General features: G+C 34.3%; 2 protein-coding genes across 3 annotated transcripts in view; one reads left to right on the forward strand and one right to left on the reverse strand.

Moving 5' to 3' along the window:
• Positions 1 to 9321, reverse strand: part of LOC100378224 (ecotropic viral integration site 5 protein homolog) — a 32304-nt gene extending 22983 nt beyond the window's left edge. Inside the window, exons 1-2 of one of the 2 annotated variants that reach the window (XM_002735900.4) lie at positions 9148 to 9321; positions 345 to 462 (exon numbers count right to left, since the gene is read on the reverse strand). In XM_002735900.4, coding sequence (XP_002735946.2) covers positions 345 to 442 — 98 coding nt within the window. In that variant the 5' untranslated portion in view covers positions 443 to 462; positions 9148 to 9321. Of the gene's footprint in view, positions 1 to 344; positions 467 to 9147 lie in introns of both variants that reach the window. The other variant, XM_085492392.1, reaches the window with a different exon arrangement.
• A 6892-nt stretch (positions 9322 to 16213) lies between these two features.
• LOC100378074 (peptidyl-prolyl cis-trans isomerase NIMA-interacting 1-like) lies at positions 16214 to 18488 on the forward strand. The gene is made up of 3 exons (XM_002735899.4): positions 16214 to 16305; positions 16572 to 16754; positions 17661 to 18488. Exons 1-3 carry the CDS (start codon positions 16251 to 16253, stop codon positions 17879 to 17881), a joined length of 459 nt encoding a protein of 152 aa, XP_002735945.1. The 5' UTR covers positions 16214 to 16250; the 3' UTR covers positions 17882 to 18488.
• The last annotated feature ends 7356 nt before the right edge of the window (positions 18489 to 25844 follow it).

The following is a 25844-nucleotide window of genomic DNA, read 5'->3' on the forward strand; positions in this document are numbered from 1 at the left end:
CCATTGTTAAGTTCAACCTTTTCATTACCAGATTTCCTCCCCCAAATTTGTTGGCACTTTTTTCTTATATTTCTCAATATTTCTAGTTTTGGAGCCAAGAGACAAATTTTGAGACATTTTTAGTTTTGTCTCAATCTTCTGAAGGAAAGTGCGTACTATAAATGGGACTATTTTGTGAATTTGTGGTGATAAAAAGAGGGAACTGGTGGTGAAAAGGTTAACCTTCCACAAAGCGGTCCTTACTGTACATCAAAAATAGAGAAAATATTTCCGACAAAAATTATGCAGTTGATACAAAAAAATAATAGAATTAAATTCAAGAGTGACATTGTATTTCAACTAACCTATTTGCTTCTTCTAATTTGGCAGCCAATTCCTCATCTGTAGTCCCAGTAATAATAGCCATGGTTGTCATGGTTACTGTATTATCTTCAAAGGACATTACCTGTATCCATTAGCACACTATCTAGGCAAGAAACACAATATTGATAGATTTTTACAACCTCACAAAAGAAACGACAGTTTTCATGGAACTAAAAACAACTGATGTCCTTTGACATTTCAAATCAAGAGGGATTATGATTTTATAATCAATCTTTAATGTGTTTCAATAAAGCTTTTAATATTTTGGGGAATAACAGTTCTATGTGTATCCACATACACTTGAACTATACTTTAAACAAGCCATGCATGGCACAGTCCCCGTTAGTTATCAAATTTAAGATATATAGTTTTGTTTATAGTAATATAGCTGGAATATAACCATGTCAGGAATATTATTTTTTAACATTAAAATGATTGACAATTGTATCTGATCGTCAAAAAAGTACTTGTCCATATTGAGAGATATTGCTCTGGAACAGCATTCAAAATCAGCCATTTTGAATACATGCATATATATAACATGATTTTGAATCCAATCTGAAAAATAAATAATGTGCATCAGGAACCTGTAATGTCTAACATATGTACCAAGTTTGAACGAAATCCATCCATATGATAAATGTTTGATACTTGATGATTTTTTAGCACAAAAATGGCCACCATTTGGCCATTTTGAATAGGATCGTCAAACCAATATATCTGTCTATCTATGACATGATGTATATTGAAAATTTAAACATAATCAGTGAAAGCAAGTCAGAGATATGGCACGAGAACCACATTCATTAAAACAAAATGGCCGCCAGTCGGCCATTTTGAATCTTATCTGAAAAACAAAATTATTTGCATTAAGGTCCCATAATGTCTAATGTATATGCCAAGTTTGAACAAAATCCATCTGTAATTTAGTCCCCGTTTTCGGACTACGTCCGAACAGGGACTAAATATGGATATAAATTTTAAAATATGAAGAAGTATTGATTTTTGGACATGCAACTCAACTGCATACAAATGATGACAAAAAATGGTTTTGTTAGTTTGCAATGAAATAGGTTTACACTGAACGGACAGGGAGATAGACAGAGAAAATAATTTGATTTATAGAGACTTTTTGTATACAAGCAAGTTTACAGCAAAGATAGAAAAAGATATTTGTTTTTAGACAGTGTTTGAGCCTGTGGTTGACAAATAGACTAGTCAAAGGTGCAGGACAGGAGTCAGGTGAAAACTCTGCTAAGAAACAAAATTTATCACAGACTAGAGAGAAATGCATTAACAACTTGTGAGAAATGTCAATGATCTCCCAAAACATTTTTCTAGTTTGTTTGTGACTATCTTGGAAAATTTGTGGAATTTTTCTCTAGCAATTTAACCACCTGTCCAGAAAATTGTCACATTCAGATGCTATCAATCCATCTTAATGTCCTTATTCTAAAACCTGTTTAATACATGTGCAATGCTGATCTGTTTTAAAGGTTTAAGGTAGAAGCCTACTCATAAATTAAAAAACTCAGAATTTATTCATTTTGCAACAAACTGTACTCCAAGGCAATATAGGGATATTGACTTAAAAAAAGTTGGGGGTCACCAGCCTTATTTTCGAGATATTGATGGTTTTATTTTAGTGGAAAGTCGCCATTTTGGAACTAACATAATGCTTTTACCATAGGTTCCTATGGCAGAGATATTATGCAATATCTCAAAATCTAGCCTGGTGACATAGGCTGAAAAAATCATATATTGTTAATGAACGAGTACTTTTTGTTGTTCTGAATTATTTTTTAAATCTGGGTTTTAAAAAGTGTCAAAAAATGCAATTTTTCTTTAACATTGTGTTCTATAGAATTGTTCTAAAAATGGTGATTTTCAAGAAATATTAGGACACTTTTCTCAAAAAGCATAACTGTAACACACAAAATAATGCTATTTAATTGTACCATGGGACATTAGCTTCATGATTGTACATAATAAACTAATAAACATTGTCATGTGATTTATGACCAATTTTGTCAAAAATTGTGAATAGGCTTCTACCTTAAGGGTTTTTTGGTTGGGGAGCGGGAGTATACAGTGATATTTAAAAGTATTATAGGAAAACATACATTTCAGAAAATGTGACTACAGGTCAAAATAAATTCTTTTTTAATTATCAACGAGATGTTGAATGGTTTACAAGGATCAAGAAGAGACTGCCTGTCAATAATCTTGGCAATCTTGAAAGAATGTAAACTTATACGTATGCATAGTCTGTCCATCAAATTATGTGATATGCAAATCACACCAATTTGTGACATCATTAAGATGCTTGTTAATCGCAGTAAAATGGTTTTTATCATTTATACACTCCTGCATGCAGGCGTAGGCTTTCTGTCATCTGACATGCATGTGATCAGGCTGAGTAATTCGGTTCCTTTTTTTATCTTTAAGTCAAATCGAAATAGTCCCCATAGTATATTTCATTGTAAGTCAGCACATACAAATTTCTTGTGAATGTTGTTTACAACAGGCACTCCAGTAACCCTAGTAACATTAATTTTGCTCTATGAATATTTCAAATTAACCAAGTTCAGCCAAGCGTTGAGAATGCTGGAAAACAATTACTGGTGTTGTACTGCCATGCTTTAAGCTTAAAAATAAATAAACAGACATTCATCCAAAATATTAAACCATAGCAATGAATGGTTGATTGAGTAAAAATAGAGCTGGCAGCATGTTGTTAAGCATGTGAATCGATTAAATGGTGACACGTACATGTGTTTGTGTATAACAACCCAATATACATTAATTCATTGTGGCTTTCTAGTGGTATATTGTCAATCTCTGGTACAGTCTGCTTTGAGCTTAGCCTAGTTTGCTTTTAAAACTGACACATCTGAATTGTGTAGAGTTATAGTAACTATACTAATATATTACTACAAACAATATTCTAAATTATTGATGATATTTGCTTTGAAAATTATTAGCTTTTATGATAAGGCAAAGCCAGTGTGGAAGTTGATACAATGTACCGGGAAATACTGTAGAATACTTTATTTTCACTTGGAATTAATTTTGGCTATTTTCGCTGAAGAGATGATTCAGTGAAAATAAAATCCAGCGAATATACATTATTCCCTATGTTTTACATTCAACTTATCAAAAATGAGTGAAAATAAATTCAATACAAAACGCATGAAAAGTCTTTTCAGTGAAAATTAATTCCAGCTAAAATAAAGTATTCTACAGTACCGCGTAGTAGGTTTTATTGACATATATTAATCAACTTTTTATAAATAATAAATATCGAAACTACCGGGATATTTAATTATTCTATGTAATTTCAACTATCATAAATGCAATATACTAAAACAGTGATCAAAATTATCAGCCTTATTGTTATGATGACTAAGTTTGCATAGTTGAGTATACCGGTATATTTTGAAGTAAATCACAGTCAAGTATAATTCAGAAAATTATGTCAAAACCATGGTTACAGAATATGTCATAAAAATGTAGCAACTAAAAAATCATCCATTGATATGCAAATTAGTTTATGTCTTTGTTTTAATTTTGACAACAAAATGATCAATGAAATGAGTACTACTAAGGAGGCACTCAGATTTTTTCATTTTTTTCAAAGATTGGAGATGTGGTATATATGAGCAATACCTATGTTTAATATTTATTGATTTTTGTAAAATTTAGGCATTCTGAAGAATTCGCTTTATAAATGTAAAAACAAACAAATTCAGGTAAAATTGCAAAAAAAGATAATGAAAAAAAAAGTTATGTTTCTCAAGTTGTATTCTACTACATTTACCAAGAAAAAAACTGTGGTATCACTATTAATATCTTCACAGTACTAATTCAAATGAGTACACCTTCAATAATAGATATATTTGCACAGAGTCACATGACCACATGGAGGCTGCATCCAAATTTACATCAATTTTTAATTAGTATGAATTATGAGCTTTCATAAAATATATACTAGTAGTTTGATGTGATTTAAAATAACTCTTCTATTAAAATAATTTTACTTCCTGAAATCCTCCATTGCATCTTTACATGCTGTACAGTAGACTTTTCAACACCACAATTCATCTGTACTTAGGCTACTTATTTATCCACTCGTATCTTCACGAGGTCACATAGCAAACAACTTTACTCTAAAGATAACACACTTCTAAAATAATCTACATTTAACCTCAATAATCATGCTAAGTTTTACAAATATAATTTAAGCTGTTCATGGTTGATGTGCATTCACTTGTGGTAGTGATGAATAAATAGAATGATGTTACATGTATTTGAATTTTAAAGGAATAACGTTCCAGATTACTGCCTCAACATTACCTTGGAATATCTTATTCTCAGGGGCGAACATCCAGGCATTTTCACCGCCTGGTAACCATCTCAGAAAACGGTACTTTGGGATGGTTGTTGAGACTCTCCTGAACAGTTTAACAAGATTACCCCTGCGTGTATAACATATATAAATTTGGTTGTTCAGGATTACTTTGAAGTTGAGTTTGTACTGTTTTCTCAAATTTAGCCATTTTCACTGTCTCTTCGACCGGAGTTCCACAGCACCCTGCACAGAGCCCATAGAAATACATGATACAGTGGTGGGCGTCTTAGCAACAGAGAACGTTCTGTGATGAAGCTCCGTCCCGAAGATTGGGCATGGCACTGTGGCGTGATTTGTTTACAGTTTTGCCAACCAGCATTGAATATGTGAATGTCTGACGAAAATAATGATGCTCACTGATCAGCACTTGCAATTTGCTGTACGTTGCCAGTACGTTGTTTTATTTACAGAGACACTTACATGTACATTTAATATAACAGCAGCGAAAAATGCCATTAATTTTATCTTTGAGTGCAAACGATCGGTTCTTGTCAACCATTCAATACGCATTACATATATAGTAGATAATATTTGGTATGTTGTCCTTAAGTAACCATTCCAAATAGCTAGACGTTTCTCAATTCAGTGTATGCCAGAGGGCTTGGGATATGGATAATTATTCGTGTGAAATTTTTGGGTTAATCTGCCCTGGCGCGGAAGGTTGTAAATGATTAGCTAGTTTGAATTTCTAATTTGCATAACATTACTGAGAATGAACGTGCATTCAACGCCACAAGTTTTTTGTTTTTTTAGCCAATCAGAATTCATCTTCCGAGCCAGTGCAGATCAGCAGAAATTTTTATGACCATTTTTTGATAATGACCATAACCAGTGCCTGTCAAATTTTCAATCATTTCCTAAAACTGAATATGCCAAGGATGACAATACATGCATGTATTGTTGCATCAACAAGGCATGATGTCCCAATGAATCTGTATCACACCCACACTGATCCAGGTTACAGGATGACCTGTTTTTGAGGTAGAACTTTTTTTAAATTTGAGACCCACAATTATCTCGTGAATACCTTACCACTGTGATTTCAATCAGTGAAAATCAAATGCAAAAAATCAAGTTGTGACAAACATAATTAGACATTAAAGCGTGGTGGTCGTCGCGCAGCGCGTGTTCGAATTTCATGTAAATAAACAATGTATTTTACACGCGTTGTATACGTCGCTATGAGTCCCATATCGAACAGAACAGGGCACGACGACTGCTGCCCTTTGAACGTCACTTTTAAACGTTTCTAAAACTGCCCTCTTGAGGATGGTAGAAATATAAACTATATTTCAGAAATAAATAAACCGTATTTACATATTTGAAATCTTAATATTTGCAACAACACATCCTAATGAACCATAACTTTGCTATCAACAACCCCAGACAACAAAACCTTTGAAATACATGCTCATAAATAAAGTTACCACACAGGTTTCATGGAGATAGGAAATAGTAAACGGATACAAAACCATGTGTCCATATGATAAACATTTTCCTGCATTTAAATTTTCTAATTTATCAACAATATGCATATTTTCTTTGTGACAATTCTACAAACAAAATTCTTACCTAACAACAAACAATTATTATACAAGTGAAATCACCACAAAAAAAAAGGCCCACATTTTTTTAAATAATTATGAAGAGTAATAAACATTATAGTCACTTGATTTATTTTATTTCCTGGATAGTATCATACACAAAATAATTTTTCTTAAATTCTGCAGAATGCAAAGCACCCCACTACCACTCACCCACCTCAACCATGGTGACCCACCCATTCTCAAGAATAATGGTAATGGTTAAACCCAAAATGCAGGCACCTGGGTAATGTATGTCATATGTCACTATGGGCAGGTATACCTCATGAAGTACTCTATATTCAAGTAGGTAACTTGAGTATTACAAGTATAAGAGGTGTTATTGACAAGTGTTATAACTCATCAAACAGGGAAAGAAAAAACAGCACAATAAACAAAATGAACGACAATGTCAACTTTTGTCATCATTCACAAAGTTAATTTTTTCTATATTTCTTCACAAAATTTGATTAAGACCTGTAGCCTACAAGAAATTATGTATATTTTATCCAAAAATAAAGAAATGATAGAAAAATTAAAAAAAAATAAAAAATGTTGTACATTGGTGGAAATACTGATGATGTTCAAAGGGAAATGCTATTGTTTAGAGTCTGTCTATATGATGATCTAATTTCATTTTTATGAATGTTTGTATGATTATATCACTAGGTGTTTTTGCATTCACATCTCGGTTTTTACAATCAACAATTTCCATGGTTACTGACAAATCAATGGCAGTTAGTGGTGCTATTTGTCAGAACAAATTTGGTTGACACACACACACACAAGTAATGAATTCCATACAAAGTACCCGTACACAAGTTTGTACTTGTGTAGCCAGAGTCTGAAATTATCGTCCAAGCGGCCAGGGTATCTTTCCAGTAGGGCTGGTAAAAATTAAAACATACATGCCCAGTGGTCTGGTAAAATTTGTTCATAGTCTGCTTCAGTATAAATTTTGAAAAAGCATTGCAATTCAACTGAATATTATTGGTTGAACACATTTGCCCTGACGATTGATACAAATACTGTGAAACAAAGAACACAACAATTAAATACAGGAACTTTAAATAATCCATTTTATGTGTTGGTGCTTACTTGTAATGGGAACAGAAGTATTTTAAAATAATTTTTAATGCAATAATTTGTTTACATACTCTTCTGTCTGGTACATAATTCAGAGACATTTCAAACACTGATGTAGTGTTCTCTGCAAGAATTACATGACAGTGTCAAAAAAGTGAAATTTATGAAATTATTGCAAAACTGAAATTATTGATATGATAATTATGTTCTAATCAGCCATCATTCATACGCTAATTAACTGACATTCATATGCAAAATAGATATCATACTGGGAAGATGAATAGCTAACATACATGACAAGAAAAATTGCATACCATAATATTTTCGGGTTTAACTCAACATACAATGCAACACTAATGAACATTGCTCTTCTCTTGTTACAAATTCAACCTATTCGCTGTAACTCATTACTGACAAATGAAAAAAAAGTAAATCCCAGTCATTTTGATTCATGAATTTATAAGCCTCGTCCCTGTGATATCAAATGCATTGAATAGGTATGAATGCAAACTACTAGGACATATAAACAAAATGCAGATTTTCCCAACTGATAAAGGAATATTTATAAAGAGATCTATTTTCATCTACTCTGAATATCACTAAGAACATACCAATATTTCACTATATTGAATTCATTTAATTTTATAATTTCAAAAAGATGAAAACCTCAATAAAATAATACATTCTATAAAAAATACAAACACGGCACAAATAATCATGATTTAAATGTCATAATCATATCCATATGAGTTGATGTATATATCAGAGCACAGAAACCCCATAACTGCAAAAGTTTTTTAACACCATCCATGCTTGGTATTAAGGAATGAAGTATTATTCAACAGAATTCAATCACTCTGAAGTTCAACAATTTGAGATTTAATTTTAACATAAAATGTGAACTTGGTTGACGTCATAATTGTTTACTGTTTGAGAACCTACATTATTATGAAACAATGAATCAAGTAATGCAAACAAGTTAGCAAATGTCCCTATTTGAGGCTTGATCTATGAATTTTTAATTGGATACGACAAGCATAAATGAACACTTACTTGGAAAAGTAATGTTTTAATATCCCACACATTTGAACCGCAATATATGAATAATTGTGTTTCCAATACTGTGAAAACATTGTGGGTCGTCGAAATGAGCGGCTGTTGTCATTTAGCAAAGTAACGACATATATTATTATATTGTATTGAATGTACCCCTACCATCAGTTCCATGGTTAGTCACCACCAGTACAAAACAATGGGTGGAGCCCGCTGGTGCGCCAAATGGCGAAAGCGTTGGGTACAGTAAGTTACATGTCGTCGTATCTATTTCACTGGGTTTAAATCCCTAACACGAGCCCCACATGTTTATTCTCGGAATATACACTTGTATGAAATGACTAAATCAAAACAAAATAGTTGTACCTAGTGCAGTTCGGCAGGACACGAACACCGCCCCCTCCTCGAACATGATGATACGCCCTGTACGCCCTAGATCAGACGGTAATATGAGATGGGCAATAAAAGTCTAAAATACAGCGCCAATGGTAGTAGTGGTGGTTACTGAATTATTAAGTAAAGGCAGTTTCTTCTGATTCCCATTGAAAGCCTTTCGAGAAAGACGAGACCGGAAGACGATCGATGTCTAGACAATCTTAGGGAAACAACACAAAAGGCTTCACGCCGACGCCGCCAGATTTGTAAATTTACCTTTTACGTCTTTGCGTCAGAACTTGTGGTTGACAAAATGCAATGATAATCTCCTGTGTAAAAGAGGACAGCACCGTAACTTGATATACCACACACAGTTCATCAAGTCAACGTCCAGTCATACCAATGAAAACAGACACGTTGAGTCAGAAAAACCCTTTGGTGGGGGCGCTGTACGCTGCAACCAGCGGGAAATGGAACGAGTTTTGTGATTGGCCGCATATGACGTCATAGTTTACCAGCCTTGCGCACGTTTACAAGCACAGACCTTCAGGGCTCATACCACTAATTGAATTTCCATAGACGACAATGTTAACATATGACGAGATTGCTATATGAAAATGACGAAGAAAGTTGAAAATATGGCTCAAAAATGGGAAATCAACATGCCAGTAATCAACCATATGAAAAAAACTAACATGTTGGCCAGCTCAAACTCTTGCAAATCTCAGGTAAACAAGACACACCTACTGTATTTGGATTGCACCAAGAGAAATCACTGGAAAAACACCAAGATTAGAACATCCATTAACACACAGAATAAACCCACAGGTACACAGCCGCTAAGTAGTAAACAAAAGACCACATGTTGGTCTCACCTCTGACCCAGGTGATTACGCCCTCAAACAGGGAGCACCTGAGAAAAATAATATTTAAAAAATTTCATTGGTTCTTGTTGGGCATTTAAATTGAGGGCTACGAGCAACCATTGGTTAATTAGTGGCATGAGACCTTCAGAGAAATAGGAAGGTTTAATAAAGTTCTTGTTGATCTTATATATGATGGAATATCATTAGACGAGTAATTTCCCATGCAAAAAAAATCCCCAAAATTTAAACCCTGGGAGTTATTTATCAAAATCTACCACTTGGTGGCGCCCTATACCCAGACAATTAGTTGTAGAAAGTGGCAACATACACACTCAGCATAACACCAAAATAGATGGTAGGCAATGAATATAAGCCTGATTATTAGATGCAGTACTGTAAAATATAATGTTCTCATTCACCACAAACAAGTACAGACCAACGTTTGGCATGATTAGTAATTTTAATTAATTTCTAGAAATAATACATAGAATAATGACAATTAAAAGTAGTTTATCACTGTAATTTAAAAAAAAAAAAAAATTCTACTGAATCAAAAGTCTCAATTCATCAGCTCATTATTTCTCCAATTAATTAAAAACAAAAAAACAATTCCACGGTATCTGCATTTAGGCCGGAGACCTGTGACGGGCAACCTTGGATATACCAAAACACAACAGTGGTTTGATTTACCATGGCCACACATAGAATTTGCTCAACATAAAATACTTAATCAAATCTTATGTGAAAAAAAGTAGTTCAACGAAACAATTTTATGATTTAAAAAGAAATAAAAATAAAAATATACAAACAAGAAAAGGATCTAAATATAAAATACTTGTATTACACATCCCTGATCAAATTAAATTCAAATCAACAGGATTTCTGATTAATTGGGGGGGGGGGGGTACATGCACTGTTCAATAATAAACTCAAGATGGGATTAATTAGCTAACTATTCACAAAAATTCTGAGAAAAGAGCAATAATTGTGAAATTGAAAGAGTTGTACTACTTGGCTAATATACTGACAGTATGCAAATCTCTTGTCAGTGACAAGATACACAACACAATTTTGAGAATTTATTTAAATATTTGGGATTTTGACCTCATTAAACTTTGAATACGGTACATTAGAAATGACCGCACTACAAATTGTTAAGTTTGTCTGCCATAATGTGAAAATAAGACAAAAAACCCATAAAATGGGGTTAAGCATTTTTCTCAGAATTCCTAGAGCCATTGAAATTAGTGGTGACATGAATAATTCATTGATGAATGAATAACATTTTTGGACCAGTTTAATAAAAACATTTATATTTACAGACCACAGCCCAACCACAGCCAATTAATAAGATTAGGGCAAAAAATATACCGAATTACAAATTTTCAAAATCTTCAACCAAGATATAAGAGATTGACAGAAATGGGTGAAACGCATAGCAAAATATAACATTTCTGGATAAAAAATTACTCCATTGTGTCTAAATAGTTGAATACAAAGCAAGAAAAGTGGTAAAATAAAAATAAAAAAGATTCCCAGTTACTTTGCACTATACCTGCCAAATCAATGGAGCTGATCTCATGAAATGTGTGCTTGAACACACAACCTCATAATTATCAGATCTATGCAAGGTCAGGAGAGGTCAAAAATTATAATAATTAGGTCAAAGTAAACTTTGGTTATGTAAGATGAGATCTGCCAAAAATGACTAAATTCCAGTGAATAGAGCCATAATTATGGTTAAAACAACAACCTCAGGTGGTCCTAGGCAAACTGTTACTTCAGGGCTCATACCACTAATTGAATTTCCATAGACGACAATGTTAACATATGACGAGATTGCTATATGAAAATGACGAAGAAAGTTGAAAATATGGCTCAAAAATGGGAAATCAACATGCCAGTAATCAACCATATGAAAAAAACTAACATGTTGGCCAGCTCAAACTCTTGCAAATCTCAGGTAAACAAGACACACCTACTGTATTTGGATTGCACCAAGAGAAATCACTGGAAAAACACCAAGATTAGAACATCCATTAACACACAGAATAAACCCACAGGTACACAGCCGCTAAGTAGTAAACAAAAGACCACATGTTGGTCTCACCTCTGACCCAGGTGATTACGCCCTCAAACAGGGAGCACCTGAGAAAAATAATATTTAAAAAATTTCATTGGTTCTTGTTGGGCATTTAAATTGAGGGCTACGAGCAACCATTGGTTAATTAGTGGCATGAGACCTTCAGAGAAATAGGAAGGTTTAATAAAGTTCTTGTTGATCTTATATATGATGGAATATCATTAGACGAGTAATTTCCCATGCAAAAAAAATCCCCAAAATTTAAACCCTGGGAGTTATTTATCAAAATCTACCACTTGGTGGCGCCCTATACCCAGACAATTAGTTGTAGAAAGTGGCAACATACACACTCAGCATAACACCAAAATAGATGGTAGGCAATGAATATAAGCCTGATTATTAGATGCAGTACTGTAAAATATAATGTTCTCATTCACCACAAACAAGTACAGACCAACGTTTGGCATGATTAGTAATTTTAATTAATTTCTAGAAATAATACATAGAATAATGACAATTAAAAGTAGTTTATCACTGTAATTTAAAAAAAAAAAAAAATTCTACTGAATCAAAAGTCTCAATTCATCAGCTCATTATTTCTCCAATTAATTAAAAACAAAAAAACAATTCCACGGTATCTGCATTTAGGCCGGAGACCTGTGACGGGCAACCTTGGATATACCAAAACACAACAGTGGTTTGATTTACCATGGCCACACATAGAATTTGCTCAACATAAAATACTTAATCAAATCTTATGTGAAAAAAAGTAGTTCAACGAAACAATTTTATGATTTAAAAAGAAATAAAAATAAAAATATACAAACAAGAAAAGGATCTAAATATAAAATACTTGTATTACACATCCCTGATCAAATTAAATTCAAATCAACAGGATTTCTGATTAATTGGGGGGGGGGGGGTACATGCACTGTTCAATAATAAACTCAAGATGGGATTAATTAGCTAACTATTCACAAAAATTCTGAGAAAAGAGCAATAATTGTGAAATTGAAAGAGTTGTACTACTTGGCTAATATACTGACAGTATGCAAATCTCTTGTCAGTGACAAGATACACAACACAATTTTGAGAATTTATTTAAATATTTGGGATTTTGACCTCATTAAACTTTGAATACGGTACATTAGAAATGACCGCACTACAAATTGTTAAGTTTGTCTGCCATAATGTGAAAATAAGACAAAAAACCCATAAAATGGGGTTAAGCATTTTTCTCAGAATTCCTAGAGCCATTGAAATTAGTGGTGACATGAATAATTCATTGATGAATGAATAACATTTTTGGACCAGTTTAATAAAAACATTTATATTTACAGACCACAGCCCAACCACAGCCAATTAATAAGATTAGGGCAAAAAATATACCGAATTACAAATTTTCAAAATCTTCAACCAAGATATAAGAGATTGACAGAAATGGGTGAAACGCATAGCAAAATATAACATTTCTGGATAAAAAATTACTCCATTGTGTCTAAATAGTTGAATACAAAGCAAGAAAAGTGGTAAAATAAAAATAAAAAAGATTCCCAGTTACTTTGCACTATACCTGCCAAATCAATGGAGCTGATCTCATGAAATGTGTGCTTGAACACACAACCTCATAATTATCAGATCTATGCAAGGTCAGGAGAGGTCAAAAATTATAATAATTAGGTCAAAGTAAACTTTGGTTATGTAAGATGAGATCTGCCAAAAATGACTAAATTCCAGTGAATAGAGCCATAATTATGGTTAAAACAACAACCTCAGGTGGTCCTAGGCAAACTGTTACTTCAGGGCTCATACCACTAATTGAATTTCCATAGACGACAATGTTAACATATGACGAGATTGCTATATGAAAATGACGAAGAAAGTTGAAAATATGGCTCAAAAATGGGAAATCAACATGCCAGTAATCAACCATATGAAAAAAACTAACATGTTGGCCAGCTCAAACTCTTGCAAATCTCAGGTAAACAAGACACACCTACTGTATTTGGATTGCACCAAGAGAAATCACTGGAAAAACACCAAGATTAGAACATCCATTAACACACAGAATAAACCCACAGGTACACAGCCGCTAAGTAGTAAACAAAAGACCACATGTTGGTCTCACCTCTGACCCAGGTGATTACGCCCTCAAACAGGGAGCACCTGAGAAAAATAATATTTAAAAAATTTCATTGGTTCTTGTTGGGCATTTAAATTGAGGGCTACGAGCAACCATTGGTTAATTAGTGGCATGAGACCTTCAGTACAGTGGCAATAGTTCACGCAATTCATATAACCGAAAATAATAGCCACACATGTTGCGTGTTTCACGTGTTTGTTCACTCCCGTATGAAAACATGGGTTTACAGTCACTCGATCATAAAGTTATGAAGAAAAATTCTAGAATTTCTGACTAATTCTATGTTTCAAAAAAAGTTAGAAATTGGTTGAGAGTGAGGTAACAATCACTCATGACCAACATCAATGATTGAGATCCCAGTTTGCTTCTCTTTAGTTGCAGTGTTTTTTTCCGTTTTTTTGTTTTTTCTTGTATTTTTACACTGGAATGTGAAAGATAAACTTGAATTATGAAATAAATAACGAGCCCAGCAAAACAAAACTTTCAAACTTGAAAAATATGACTCGGACATTAAAGAAATTCAGATTATTGAGACAGTTTAAGCAAGTTTCGACTGCTTCTAGTAATCACTTACACTTAGAATCTTACGACACAACACGCCCCCCCCCCCCGGAGAAGAAATGGATACGTGAATTATATTTAGAAAATAAAGTGATAGGTGAACAGCAGCTTACAAAAGAATGTATATAGACATGTTTGATCATCTCATTGGCTAACGTTCTAACAATCAATGCTACGTAGAATCTTAACCTTTTAATCACAAATTCACAAAATAGTCTTTTATATATTTTGCACCTTCCTTTAAAAGATTGGGACACAAATAGGCAATTTTTTCGAGTGAAATCTGAAAATTTACTCAAATTGTGTTTGTCGCTTCAAAATTAGAATCCATTTCCAGAAATATTGAAAAATATAATACAAAATGTGCAGAAAAAAATTGGGGGAGAAAGTCTGTTGGTGAAAAGGTTAATATCGAAAGTTATATTATATTGTACGTACTAATTTAAAAGAAGCATTGATCAGTTCGGTGGTGTTGCAAGGAGGAAGAAATTGAATTGTTAAAAGACGTTGGTCATCGCGCAGCGCGTTCTCGAGTTTCATGTAAACAAACAATGTATTTTACATGCGCTGTGTACGTCGCTATGAGTCCCATATCGAACTGGAGGTGGCGCGACGACCCTTTAAATATGGGGTTGCGGTACTCCGTACTTGAAGAACGTTAGATATAGTGGAAATAGCATGTTTTGTGACACTGGGAGCCCAAAATATTGTTTTACGAGGTAAGACCATATTGAGTTGATGTTTAATGACGAAAAGTGTTAGCTATGAAAAATTTGGTAAACGGTAATATTATGTAAATTAATATATATATATTTTTTATATTTTCACTACTGAGCATGTTATTGCGCATATATGTAATGCATTTGGAAAGAAAACATTTCATCGTTTATAATAAAAAAAAAATAAAAAACTATTTAATTGTCGTTAAATTTAAATGTATTTTTTTTTACAATATTACAATTTCAATTTCAATATTTGATTGAAATAAAATGAATAGAATGGTCTAAATCTATACACCGGCCACGTGACTAACAGCCGAGTTAGCCAATCATTGACCACGTTGCAGCAGATGATTTCTGGAAATAATTCCACCAACAACTGTTGTGAAGAATGTTGGAAAGTCGTAAAGCAGGCCAGGCAGGATAGGCCAGTGTCAACAGGTGTGGTCCTGACTTCTGTTTGGCCAGTGTCAACACATGGTGGGAATTAAAGAATGGTTTGTTAATTATGTTATGGAAATTATGTTGACCTTGTCTCGTACTTCAAATTAAATTGAGAAGGGAGTGTTTTTGAGAAACACCGAATACTAGTAAATTAAAATACCCCCCCCCCCCGCCTTTGCAATAAGAATATTGCAATATTAATAGTGAAAATACTGTTTTGCTCGAATAGACATCTTTTATTAAAAACTTTAATTTTACATGAGTCGATTAATACAACAAATAAATACTAGTAGTAGAACAGTTGCAAATTGTTAACTTTATTACTCGTCTAGGCCTTGTGCGATACCTAGCATACCCCCTAATTTAGTAGTTTTTAACAGCCTATCAAAAACATAAATTATTTCGCTTACGCACAGTACATAACAAAAAAGGTTACCTTATCGTTTTTCAGTTGATACTTGATGAATATTTTCATGTTTAAATCTTAACATATGTAGTTCGACTCGAAGAATTGTTCCAACCACGTCATCAACCATCAACTTAGGAGGTCTTTCGAATTCATTATGGCGGAAGACGTACCACCAGGTTGGGAAGTACGATATAGTCGGAGCAACGACGGTAAAGCCACTGTGATTTGACATCAAATACTAGCCGTTTATTTCTTGAATTCAGTCTTATGTACTAGTACTTCATATATTTAACTAAATATTAACAAGAAATCTATTCATTGATTAAATTACATAAATGACTAAATGAAATTCTCGTAGTCGACGGCATGGTTTAGTAAGCAATCACTTGTAAAGACCGTGCAGCTCTGATGTAAACGGTGCCAGTGGTTTGGGGTCATAACTGTTTTATCATAGTATGTATTTTTATTTTAATAGGTAAACCTTACTACTTGAATCTGAAGACTAAACAGAGTCAGTGGGAGAAACCAACGTCACCGGCTTCAGAAATGGCGCAAGCGTCTCATCTACTTGTCAAGCACAGAGAGTCAAGAAGACCGGCATCATGGAAAGAAGACAATATAACCCGTACCAAAGAAGAAGCACTAGAAATATTAAAAGGTACAGCCAGGGTTCAAGATACAAATACTGCAATCAGATTTTTAGCCCCCATTGGGACAGTACGAAAGGGGCTTATAATTTACGTTGAGAAATGAATTCAGAAAGATGAGATCATGGAACTATAAACCATGATGAGATCGAGTAATGGAGAAATAGGAAGGATTTCCTTTTGTACCCCCATCCCTAACCCTAACTCTAACACTCACTCCCAGTTACCCAATTCATTTGTATATGCCCCTCTAGATAACTGTAGATGTCCTTAGGAGGGGCATGTACAATTAAATGGGGAGTGCTGGAGGGGAGGGTAGGGTTAGGGGTACAAAAAGAACTCTTTCCGAGAAATTATGTTAATACAACTTTAATTTGATAAAAAGGTCTGTGTTGGGAAGTAATGAATTCTAAAGTATATAGTGCAACAAATAGATGTCTAAAAACGATTATGAACTCGTCTGTGGTGCACTCTCAATTCATTGAAAGTTCTTATAATAATAATAATAATAAGAATTTATTGCATCCTTTGAAATAATTTCCATTGGTTGAACAGCAATAAAATGTTAGTAATAAAGTACAATACGTATATGTATTATTGTTAGCATTTGTAGGTTTCTGGGCCTACATGTTTATCTTTTGAGAAAATGCATTGAAGAATTTTGTTAAAAATTGATACAAATATAAATAAGTTATAATAGAATACCTATTCTACTGAAATTCTATAGTGATCCATACACAATGATCATTTTTGTTCAAAACTCGACAACAGCCAGTTTCTCGTAGGTTACACTGCACAACCAATCACTAATAAATTCTATCATGCAAACTGTTTTCACTTGATCATACACATTTTTTTCCCATCCACCTTTAGCGATGAAGTATTTTCAAAATAATAACTTTATTTTCCTTTTTCAGAACATCGTCGTCGAATTGTATCTGGAGAAATTTCCTTTGCTGAATTAGCATCTACAGAAAGTGACTGTAGCTCTGCAAAAAGAGGAGGCGACTTGGGACCATTTGGAAGAGGACAGATGCAGAAACCATTTGAAGATGCAACTTTTGCTTTGAAAGTTGGCGAATTGAGTGAACCTGTATTTACTGATTCTGGAATCCATATTATTTTAAGAACTGCTTAAATTTAATAGAAAATTTAGTTTAGATGTTGGTACAAGAAGTTGAATATCGATTATATTATTATCATTTATATAAGGGAAAGGGCGGTTTGTGGTCACATCAGTCTTGACACTTTGAATCTGAAATATTTTGTTGGCAAAAACAAAATAATGTGACAGGGAAAATAATTGAAACAGTTTATTTAGTTAGTGTTAGAAAACTAATCTCTAAAGCAGCTGATGCAGGATCTTTGATTGTTTGAGATTGTTTGATATTTGCCATGTGTTCACACGACAGCATTCTACCAAACTACTGCTCCTCCCACAGATCAACAGGAGATTATCTCCAATGTGTTCATACGGTCTGGAACGAGAGCCGAGATCTGCCATAGTTCGATTCAGTTTGGAACAGTGTCCCCAAATAATTAGTAGGATAAAAAACATGGCTGAAAACGATGTTGGTGTCGTGCTTGTGTTCTTTCTTTACATGACACGATGCTTTTGAACTGGGAGAAAAAGAAGAAAGTCACGATCGAGTTTGAGCATGAGCATGGAGGTAGAAAAGACAAGGAACTGGTGTTATCATTTAGATACTAGTATCTTGAATAAACAGGAAACACGGCAGCTAAAATGTGTTACAGCCTATTCGCTTAAGTTATTGTTATTGTTCAACTGTTGTGATATGTGTGACAGTTGTCAGTCTAAACCTACTAGGAACATCCCGTGACCACTTCTATGATTTTTATCTCTGGTATCTTTAAAAAGTTTCTTCAATTTTCATTGGATCTGTTCAGTCCTTCTTTCAAGTTTTTGTCGCATAATTTCGTACGCCATTTTTCTGTTTCCTGTTGCATGACCTGCCAATCTATTGCAGTATTTCTTTACTCTGCCAAAATAAATATTAGTGCGCGTACCTCTTCGTCAAATTGGAAATTGCGTGAAGTTACCAACGATGTTGTCTCCACCATAATTGAAATGACAGGTTACTTGAAGAAGACGATTGAGGGCGTGATTTGGGCTTCGATAGTTGGGCCCTGCGTATACACAGTTGGGGCCATGTCGGGTCTCAACCCTGAGGGTTTATTGGAGCCGAACTTGGCACTAGTCGAATGCATATACACGACCATTTTTGCTGGCTCGATCCGTAGGGCTCAATAAAATGCTGTCGTGTGAACATAGCAATTACTTGCATGACTTTTTGATTATGATTGTAAAGTCAGTGTTGTATGGATAGCTTGCACAAAACTCTTTCACAACATGAAGTTGGATATGTAAGTGAAATGCACCATGAAAGTACCACTATTTTGAACAAGATCTGTAGCCTAATGAAATTAGTAATTTGGTCCAAAATTATCAAAGAAGTTGTAAAAAAACTTTAAAAGGTTGATGGATAACAGCATTGACTTCCTCTTTAAAGTTGTATTTAAAAAAATTTACCCTACAAGTATCAGTTTATCTGCAAAGAGCAGATGATTTCTGTAATTAGGGCTGTCAGATTTATTGTTGGTTTCACTTCATTGAAAGCCTCCATGAATAGCCAGAATAAATGGAAAAATGTCAGCAGGCAATGTTTTAACCAGACTGATCGTAATTTGTTTTTCTGACAAAAACAATGCATTTGTAAGTGTCACCAATGCAAATGCCTCTATTGAATGAACTTTTTAGGATACTGTTGCCAGTGTTCTTCTTGGCATTTCTATTCAAAATGTTTTTCAAAAGGTGTTTTTGGCAAATGTCAAAAAATTACCGACTCATTCTTGCGTACATTTCACCAAATGCATACGTATTCCTGTACTTCCTGCTTGCGTCGCTGTTGACTTCGTAAAATTTATGTTCATCTAACAAGATTCTTGTTCAATATGCTATTCTTAATTGTGTTATTAAAAATATCTTGCATCAAATCCATGCCTTCAATTCTCTCTGCAAACAGGACTTTTCTTAAACTGTGGTACAGATTGCTTGCAGTAGACCTGTATCAGATAATTTCATGTAAAATCATGCTTCTGGTTTCCATTCATTTTTGGCTATCAATGGAGTCTTACACTAGTGATGTGTTATGTTTTGAGAGCACATTTTCTGTCTGAACGAGCAGCTGACAACCGCAACATGTTGCTTGTCAAGTACTGATCAGAAACGATTTGACGATCATGCTCAAAACTCTGGAAAGGTGAAGTACTGCATTGTTCATGAAGTTTGGGTTGAAATTTGTCCCCCAATTAAATAGCCACCAACCGCATTTAAAATATTTCGTTATACTTTTTGACATTTTACTGTTCAACTTTGGTCAACTTTTACAAAATATTTACACTGCTTTATTTGTCCGCATTTTCAGTTTCAATTTGAACGCAATCCAAAATGGGGATTAGCCTACTGTCTGTGTGTCTGACTGTCTGTCTGTGCATGCGTGTGCCTTCCCGCCCTTTCAACCCATCTGTCTGTTTTGTGCCATATGGCACTCAGGCCTTGACTGATCAGTCTGTGGCACATGTTACTTGGTGAACATTGATTAGATTTGAATATTTTGTGACAAGATCGTTAAAACTGTCAAAAATGCTTTTTGACCTCATACCTGATTATTTGATACGTATATATATATATATATATCAGTAATTTTAATGAAAAAAAAGTACATTTATCTTAGTAATAGTGACACCTGTTTAGTATGATTGATCCCCACGATTGGGTGCAGGAGCATAGAAGTTTATAATTAAAATTATTTTCCATAATAAACATGAAACCATCATAAATGGCCTTATAAACAGCCTTTCACTTCATAGTGGGGTGGGTGGAGTAAACCTGTGATTATTAGTCCCCGTTCGGACGCAGTCCGAAAACGGGGACTTATGTTTTGCCCTGTGTGCGTCCGTCCGTCCGTGCGTCCGTGATCACCTGTATCTTGAACATGCATGGACCGATTAAGTTCAAACTTCACTCATACATCACACCTTATATGGGACATATGCACATGCATTTTTTTCATGATCCGATTAACGATAGCCGAATAGCGGCCATTTTAAGGCCGAAAATGCATCAAAATCGCACATTTTCACCATTCCGGACCCGGATCTCAGTTATGCATGGACGGATTTTGTTCAAATTTGGTACATACATTAAACATAATAGGACCTTGATGCACGTCATTTTTTTTTTTGGATCGGGTTCGAAATGGCCGACTGGCGGCCATTTTGTTTTAAAGAATTCAGTTCTGGATCCGTATCCGAGACATGTCTGGATTGATCAAGTTCAAACTTCACACACACAAGGTACATCATATCACAAATATGTATGTGCATTTGTTTCATGATCTCATTAACGATAGCCAAATAGCGGCCATTTTAAGGCCGAAAATGCATCAAAATCGCACATTTTCACCATTCCGGACCCGGATCTCAGTTATGCATGGACGGATTTTGTTCAAATTTGTACATACATTAAACATAATAGGACCTTGATGCACGTCATTTTTTTTTTGGATCGGGTTCGAAATGGCCGACTGGCGGCCATTTTGTTTTAAAGAATTCAGTTCTGGATCCGTATCTGAGACATGCTTGGATTGATCGAGTTCAAACTTCACACACACAAGGTACATCATGTCACAAATATGTATGTGCATTTGTTTCATGATCTCATTAACGATAGCCAAATGGCGGTCGCTTTAAGGCCGAAAATGCATTGAAATCGCACATTTTCACCATTCCGGACCCGGATCTCAGTTATGCATGGACGGATTTCATTCAAATTTGGTACATACATTAAACATAATAGGACCTTGATGCACGTCATTTTTTTTTCGGATCAAGTTCGAAATAGCCGACTGGCGGCCATTTTGTTTTAAAGAATTCAGTTCTGGATCCGTATCCGAGACATGTCTGGATTGATCAAGTTCAAACTTCACACACACAAGGTACATCATGTCACAAATATGTATGTGCATTTGTTTCATGATCTCATTAACGATAGCCAAATGGGGGCCGCTTTAAGGCCGAAAATGCATTGAAATCGCACATTTTCACCATTCCGGACCCGTATCTCAGTTATGCATGGATGGATTTTGTTCAAATTTGGTACATACATTAAACATAATAGGACCTTGATGCACGTCTTTTTTTTTTTTTCGGATCAAATTCGAAATGGCCGACTGGCGGCCATTTTGTTAAAGAATTCAGTTCTGGATCCGTATCCAAGACATGTCTGGATTGATCAAGTTCAAACTTCACACACATGGTACATCATGTCACAAATAGATATGTGCATTTGTTTCATGATCTGCTTAACAATAGCGGAATGATGGCCATTTTAAGGCCGAAAATGCATCAAAATCACATATTTTCACAATTCCAGAACCGGATCTCAGTCATGCATGGATGGATTTTGTTCAGATTTAGCACAATGTGTTGTACATATGCAGGTGCATTTCGGTCATGATCTGCTTTGAATGTATATGTCACTCAAATATGAACGGAACGGGGACGTGTCATTGACAATGACTTGTTTTTATTACTTTCTGACCATCTAGTTTGCTGTTCACCATGTCCATTTCCATATAAACAAAAGCTCCAGCCAATATCAGATTTGACTACTTGTTTCAAGCTATGGCACTTGGAAATGAGTGTTGTGACATGTGGCAAATGTCCAACTGTCTTGGTTAATAAGATTGGCTAAATTTCAACTAGAAACAGGTAAACCAGTATACCTGTATGTACGAAGCCAGTGAATGTTATTCAAGCCAAAGAAACTGCATCTATTTATATAAATACACATGAACATAGAATATTTTCTTGGAGCACTAAATGTGACAATTGCCCTACTGTCTGTGATAAATATACCACACCAGCTACATAGTGCCCGACGAGGAGATGGGTAGATAGTGAAAAAAAAACATTGACTGAAGCCTTGCAAAGGACTGAATTGTTGTCAATAGCAACAAACATACTGCGAAAGTCAAAGACAGTGAAAAAACACACACAGGCATATAAATACTAACTTTCTAGGATCTTTATTGGCTCCAAGTAATCCAGAGTAGAACAAGATGAATCAACGCTATTCTCCGCCATCTTTATTTTAATATTAGATGCAATCATTATTTTATAGGGGACAACGGATCATAACTTGAGGGGAGTCAACACCCATGATTTTAAAAATGCCTTGATCAACAAGAGTCTAAGTTACAGGGAACATTATTTTGATTTTTCAGTGGACCAATAAATGCATTTGACAAGAAAATATAAAAACTCGACCACAACAGCAATTAAAACAGCTTGCTGCATTATAAGTATCACTTCCCTGTCAAATTAGTGGTTCATGTTTGAATCTGAGCCAATTCTATCACACCTTGCTAGGCTCGAACTTCCATCCAATCAGAGCATTCCAAATAAACATGATTCCCCACAAATACTAGAGGGCGCTCTGACCAACAAATTGCTATTATCTAAATAAAAAGAACTGATATATATATATATTTACACGTGCCTTTGGTGGACCTTTATTGGATTAGATAATGTTGTGATATTCGAGGAACTGATCATGAATCCAAAATTTGGCCATATTTAACCATTCACCATTAGTTACAATAGTAACAAGTACTCGCTGATTCGCAAAATTTCATCTGGTTACATCTGTGAAAAAAAATCATATTTATGGTTGTCGTGTCAATCCATGTTTGTATTTTTCAAATCAAGACTTTTGAACTTGAAAAAAATTGTGAAAATTGTCCTTATTTATTGAGGTCATGAATGGAAAATAAAATCACTTGCCCACAGGAGCAGAAAATTGCCTTCTTTGAATAAAAATAAAGTCAAGAGTTGGGTTGCAATCACTCCCTACAGTATAATGGTATCTGCAACAGAATTTTCTCATTTGGCTAAAAAAAAGTCACCATTTGTTACAGTAGTATACTTTATTTATATTTTACGTACTGAAACAGTTAAAATAACTGAAAAGTCCTTTTTAAAATACAAATGTATTAAATTCTGACTGATTTGAAATGCAGGTTTTGGAAAAATTGTCACTGAAAACCAATTGATTGTAAAACACCACTGCATACAATGCATTGTTCACATGCTATAATGACAATAATAGCTCAACAATTTTAAATCAGGTGGAGGTGCAGCATTTATTAAAAACAAATCGCAAGCTTGTGTTTGCACATTCAAGTGTTTGCACATTCAAGTGTTTGCACATTCAAGTGACTAGGCACCCCTATGTTTCAAATGGTTGACCCCTAGCTCGTAATAAAGTCTATTTTGAAGAAATGCCGCACTCTTCTTTGGTCGCAATGTAGCCTAGGTGGCGCCCTGGACTGCTGCGACCCCCAGCAGTCCAGGGCGCCAACTTGTCAGGCTAGTCGCAATGGTGTATGCCAACAGAAGCGCCTAAACTAACACATTAACGTACATTTCAAAAACGTACACAGTAAGTCCATTAAATCACAATTTATTTATCTGTTCTTTTTACACTTGGTGTCTGGTCATGTGATAAAAAAAGGTTATGACCTGGTGTCACGTTCGTATAACTGCTCGTGAGGTCGTGAACTGTATTATTCATTGGCTCACAGTCCCTCAACATGGTGTTGAGGGACTGTGATTGGCCAAGGTAAGTTACCTTTAATCCTCATTAAGAATTTATAAAAACAGTTCTATGGCTAAATTTTAATAGATCACTATTTTGTACTTTTAAATTTTGTAACAAAAAGTAAAGGATCAAGTTACTAAATTTTTAAAAAAGTATATAATGAATTGAAGTTTGTATCATGCGCTGCAGCATATGTTTCATTGATTGCAAAAATGTGGTATTTTGGGTTCAATCATTTGCATATGTTGGTACTCTTGGCGTGAAAAGGGCATTCTTTCATCCTTATGAATATTTATAAATTTTAAAATTGCAATTGAATCAAACAAGCCAAACAACGAGCACAGTGCGCAACCACCTAATTTAAAAACGTTCTTAGGCTATTCGATCGGCCAATAAAAACCTCTCGTTTTAGTTTGAATTGAAAAAAATATATAAATATTTGTAAAAATGTAGGGAATATCTTTGTTGCGCCCCAGAGTACGGATAAGGGTATACAAGTAGTGTGCGAATCACGCGAATTACGACGAGATTTAAAAATAGAATCGTAGAAAATAGAGTTTTCCCGGAAGTAAAATACATTTAATTATATTCCAAGAAGAGTCGTTCTAAACCACTTCAAGCTATATATTTTATGAAAGCCCAGACTTTGCCCTAAATAAAAATCACTGTTATGTCATGCGCGACCCACAGTTAGTCACGTGATCGTTAGGTAAATAAATCCGTTATTGAGACTTTGAATCAGTATTGTGAAGAAATTAAAGGGCGCTATTAAAATTGTGTTCATCTAACATTGCAGAATAAAACACTGGAAAAATATAGGTCAAAACGATTTGTTTGTAATTTTTCTGGTTTATTGTACCGATCTAAGTTTGTGTTTCACTAGTTTGGGGTGTCCGATTTTACATTCGGGTAGTAAAATCTCTAGAATGTGTAAATTTATAAACAAATCTTGAAGATGAAAAAGTGACTATTTTGATTGACTGGGTTTGCGCTAAATTGAAATGCTTGAAAATGACCGAAACGAAGAACAAACCACATTAGTTGTGGTAATATCTGACGATGAGAAACCTGTTAATATTGTTTTTCATAGTTATTTGTTGTAGATAATAAAAGCTATAATTTTCTTCAGGCATTGATTTGCGAGCGTAGAACGACACAGTTACGTTGTACGAACACGATTAACGTAATCTGTGTTTGCTTCTTTGAGCGTTTAAGTGTCATATCATATAACAATAGATAAGATAAGATAATTCTTTATTACAACCATATTGAAAGAAATTCAATTTAGGTGAATACAAATGTAATAAAGGTATAACAAACTATTCCAAATACTAAAACTATATTTATCATAAAGATACAGTAAAGAAATATTACTGAAGATAAAAATTAAAATATTACCATGAGTTTTTGTTTAACA

This window comes from Saccoglossus kowalevskii, chromosome 17, assembly GCF_978046115.1.
Source record: "Saccoglossus kowalevskii chromosome 17, keSacKowa6.1, whole genome shotgun sequence".
Lineage (NCBI taxonomy): Eukaryota > Metazoa > Hemichordata > Enteropneusta > Harrimaniidae > Saccoglossus > Saccoglossus kowalevskii.